At 29.9% G+C, this 5,000-nt stretch overlaps 1 protein-coding gene across 8 annotated transcripts in view; it reads right to left on the bottom strand.

The window, feature by feature from the left end:
* The window catches only part of LOC113802004 (extracellular matrix organizing protein FRAS1), a 96,211-nt gene that overhangs the window by 15,633 nt on the left and 75,578 nt on the right, over positions 1 to 5,000 (bottom strand). For 6 of the 8 annotated variants that reach the window (XM_070115785.1, XM_070115783.1, XM_070115779.1 and 3 more), the window contains exons 33-36: positions 4,331 to 4,456; positions 2,628 to 2,753; positions 1,233 to 1,349; positions 326 to 463 (exon numbers count right to left, since the gene is read on the bottom strand). In XM_070115785.1, the coding sequence (XP_069971886.1) occupies positions 326 to 463; positions 1,233 to 1,349; positions 2,628 to 2,753; positions 4,331 to 4,456 (507 nt within the window). The remainder of the gene's footprint in view (positions 1 to 325; positions 464 to 1,232; positions 1,350 to 2,627; positions 2,754 to 4,330; positions 4,457 to 5,000) is intronic. The other 2 variants (XM_070115781.1, XM_070115780.1) reach the window with 1 other exon arrangement.

Below are 5,000 nucleotides of genomic sequence, written 5' to 3'. Positions count from 1 at the left end.
ATAATAATCTTTAGTATAATGATAATAATAATAAAAATGATAATTATCATTATTATTACTATCAGTGGCATTATCACTATTATCATTACTACTACTAGTAGTACTATTACTATTATCATTATCATTATTACTATTATTGATCTTATCCTTTTTGTTATTACTATTACTACTACTATTACTTCTTCTATAATTATCATCACTATTACCATTAATATGAGACTGATAATAATAATAATAAAACGACGATGTTAAAAAAAAAACTAATAATCACAAGGATAATAAATAATGTATAGATATCAAAAACAAATAAAGTCAGCCAGCTTACCCTTGACACAGCAGGAGCAGCTGTCGTACTTGCAGAGCCCCGACAGAGCCACTTCGTCAGACTTGCAATCGTGGCTGCAATATCCACCGGTGGCGTTGCACCGCATGTTCAGATCAGGACACGGTTCTGGATCGATGGCTGGTGATGTAATAATGATAATAATGATAAGAAGAAAAAGAAGAATTGTGATAATTGTAATGATATTGAAAATTGTATTGTCAATGATTGAGATATAAATGATATTAAAGATTATGATGATGATAATAAAAATAATAATAATCCTCTTGATAATGATATTGAAGATTGTGACGATAATGATAATAATAATAACAATAATAATAACAATAATAGTGATGATGTTAATGACAATAATAATGGTGATGATAATTAGAATAATAATGACAGTAATAATGATAATAATAGTAATAATAATAACAATGATGATAATGATAACAGTAATAATGATAGAAGTAATAATAATGAGATAATGAGAATGACAAGAATAATATTAATGATAATGATGAAAATAATAAAATAACAATAAAAATCATTATCATCATAATAATAATATTGATAATAATGATGTCTGTGATAATTACGCTTGACAGATTGGAGATGGTTGATGACAGGCTGACAGATGTGTGAGGACAATCATTCGATAATCCTCATTTTGGTGCTAATGATTAATTGAAATAAAACGATGTATTTTCGACAAATTGCATTCACCCAACCCTTTACTTGTTTCCAAGTATATATCCGCCTTGCCAAAAATGAATGGACCAAAAAATAATGATTGTGACAAAAACAATTAAAATAACACTAACAATGATAATAACAACAACAATAATGATAATAATGAGGATTAAAACAATAATGAAGGCGAAGAAGGAACACGTATTATACTCACGTCTCGTGCAACAAGTACAGCCGTCGCGGCAAAGATCGTGCACCGGTTCCTCTCCTTCCTTGCAGGACCTGTCGCAGTATCCGTTCCTCATCTGGCACTCAGTGGTCGCATGGCACTCTGCAACAGGAGTTGCGCTGCAGGACTGCTTTCAGAGATGCGAGCATTGCTTCTGCAATGCTCGTATCTCTCTATATATATTTATATCTATCTCTCTATATCTATCTATATCTATCTCTCTATCCCTGTATGCGTGTGTATATATATATATATATATATATATATATATATATATATATATATATATATATATATATATATATATATATATATATATATATATATACATATATGCATATGCATATTTATATACAAGTGATAATTACGATAATAGTAATAATGATAATGATGATAATAATGATAAAAACCCATAACAATAAAAAAAATAGTAATGATGACAATAACAATAATTCTAAAAATAACAATGACCATAACAAAAATTATAAAAATAATAATAATCATCATAATAATATTGATAACAATTGTATTAATGATAATAATGATAATAGAAATAATGGCAATAATACTGCTAATAATATTATTATTAATAACAACAATAATAATAATAACAATAATAAATGATAACAATAAGAGTAATAACTTTAATAACAATGATAATATTAGTAATAACAATAATAATAGTAGAAACGGACCATAACAATGACAATAATAATAATGATGATAACATTGATAATAAAAAAGATAATAATACCAATATTAATAAATAAAATGAAGATGATGCTAATGATAATGATAATAATGATAATAGAAATAGAAATAATAATAATAATAATAATAATAATAAACAATCATAATAATAACAATCATCATCATAATAATAATGATAATAATAATCATAATTAAAGCATAAATGATGATGATGACGATTATCAATATCATTTTTATAGTGATGATATTAGTAATAATAATGAAAATAATTATCTGAAAACAGTAATAGTAAGTAATAATAATAACAATTGCATTGATGATAATAATCTTTAGTATAATGATAATAATAATAAAAATGATAATTATCATTATTAATACTATCAGTGGCATTACCATTATTGTCATTACTACTACTACTAGTACTAGTACTATTATCATTATTATTATTACTATTATTAATCTTATCATTTTTGTTATTACTATGACTACTACTGTTACTGCTTCTATCATTATTATCACCATTACCATTAGTATGACACTGATAATAATGATGATAATAAAACGACGAAAGCGAAAAAGAAAAAATGATAATGATGTTCAAAAACTATTAATCACAAGGATAATAAATAATGTATAGATATCAAATACAAATAAAGTCAGCCAGCTTACCCTTGACACAGCAGGAGCAGTTGTCGTACTTGCAGAGCCCCGACAGAGCCACTTCGTCAGACTTGCAATCGGGGCTGCAGTATCCACCGGTGGCGTTGCACTGCATGTTCAGATCAGGACACGGGTCTGTGTTGGAGAGAGCGGGTTAAGGTGCTGTCACACTAGCACTTTTTCCGTCGATTTTTTTTGACAACTTTATTTAACATAAATACAAACATTCTCGAATATAGCTCTTGATTTGACTAGACTTGGCTGAAAAAGTTGACGGAAAGGTTTTCAGACGGAAACGATCATTATCGTCTGACTGTAAAATCGACAATTCGCTCAAAAATGGACAAAATTTCAGAAAATTGTAAAAAAATTGACGGAAAAAAGTGCTAGTGTGACAGTAACTTTAGGAATGGATGTTTTCACGGCAATAATGATAACAGGGAAAATGATGATATAATATCAATAACAATGATAACTGGAATGTCAGGTCATAACTATTATTATTCATCAATAGCAGTTATTGGGTGATGTTATTATCATTGATATTAACAGCAATAATAACAGTTTATGTTAGAGCTGATGATGATGATGGTGATGGTAACGGTGATGGTGACGAAGATGATGATGATGATAATGATGATGATGATGATGATGACAATGATGATGATGATAATAATTATAATAATGACAATAATCATAATAATTATAATAGTTATAATAGTTATAACAATCTCAAGACAGATAATAGCGATAATGATAATGATGATGATAATGATGGTAATAATAATAATATTATTATTACTAATACTATTCCTAATTATGATAAAATAATAATAATTACAATATTAACAGGAACAACAAGGATAATAACAATAACAATTCTGCGAATAATGGTAATCATGATAATAATAAAGTTGCTCCCATATCTAAGTGGTGGTCAGTTCTTTTCCGCCCTGACTTTGACCCCAACATGCTGACGTCGGCATGTTAGCACTTAGTCACAGCTGATTCGACTGAGAAGGGCGGCCGGGCGTGAACCCTGAACCTTGAGATTGAACAGCCAGTGCTCTACCACTGAGCTATGCCACCTCTGCTATCATTCTCTTTATTAATGCTATTACTATCATTAATACTGTATTATCAATAAGGAGGTGAACAGGAAGGCAATATCCAATGGAAATTATAACAATAAATATGATAATATTGATTATACTAGGGAAAGAAGCAGCAATGATAATAATAAAACAATAGTAACAGTATCAATTGAATAAATGATGATTATGATAATCATCATAATAAAAATAATATATATCAGTGATGACAATAATGATAATGTGAATGTTAATGACTCTATTGATGATGATGTAAATGATAATAATATCAATAAAGGTTTTGATGACAGGTTATTGTGACTATAGAAAAACTGCGACTGTCTGATTCTAATACTTCTAAATTACCAAGGAAGAGTCGGGGTTACCATAGGCTACCGCTGCTACGAGAACGCTACCGCTGCTACGAGAACGCTACCACTGCTACGAGAACGCTACCACTGCTACGAGAACGCTACCACTGCTACGAGAACGCTACCACTGCTACGAGAACGCTACCGCTGCACTACCACTGCACCGCACTGTACAATGAAAATTAATACGGTAACAAAAAAATATGTGATTATTAGATGTCAGAAGATAAATCGAACTGTCATAGCCTACTCTGGACACAGCAAGAGCAGTTGTCATAGGTGCAGAGGTCCGGAAGAGCTATTTCGTCACAGTGGCACTCATGGTGGCAGTATCCGCCAGTGGCGTTGCACTTCCTGTTGAGATCTGGACAGGGTTCTGGATTGGGTGTAAATATAGATTAAATCCCTGAGAGTTATTTAATTGCAATAATAATGATGACGGGTAATGGTGAAATGACTGGTAATTGTAAAAAGATTATAACAATAATTTTAAAAATGTTACTAATTAAAATAAGTACTAATTTGGCTTATAATGGGGAAAAGGGTGTATGGATTTTCGCTAGGAAAGTTTTTCGTCCTCAATGGCGAGTTTTCCTTTTATTTATTCCCCAAAAATACGGACATAATAGAAATACAGATTTTTTTTATTGAGCGCGAGACCAAATATCTTGAAATTCTTGTACTCTTTTTGAAAAGAAGGATATCATTTACGATGCAGAAGTGGATTTTACAGCCCAGAATTCTGTTTCTGAAAAATTCTTATCTATAATTTTCAAGAATTGTTTGCCATCCCCACTTCTTTAGTTGAAAAGAATCTTACTGGTCTGACGAATTTGTAATTAATAATAACAGTAATAATAATCAAAATACTGATAATTATGATGATATTGGCAATTACAAGAATAACCAAACACTTGCGA

Source organism: Penaeus vannamei, chromosome 38, assembly GCF_042767895.1.
Source record: "Penaeus vannamei isolate JL-2024 chromosome 38, ASM4276789v1, whole genome shotgun sequence".
In the NCBI taxonomy this organism is placed as follows: domain Eukaryota; kingdom Metazoa; phylum Arthropoda; class Malacostraca; order Decapoda; family Penaeidae; genus Penaeus; species Penaeus vannamei.
Note: the sequence above shows the minus strand (reverse complement) of the source record. Positions and strands in the feature narration are given on the sequence as shown.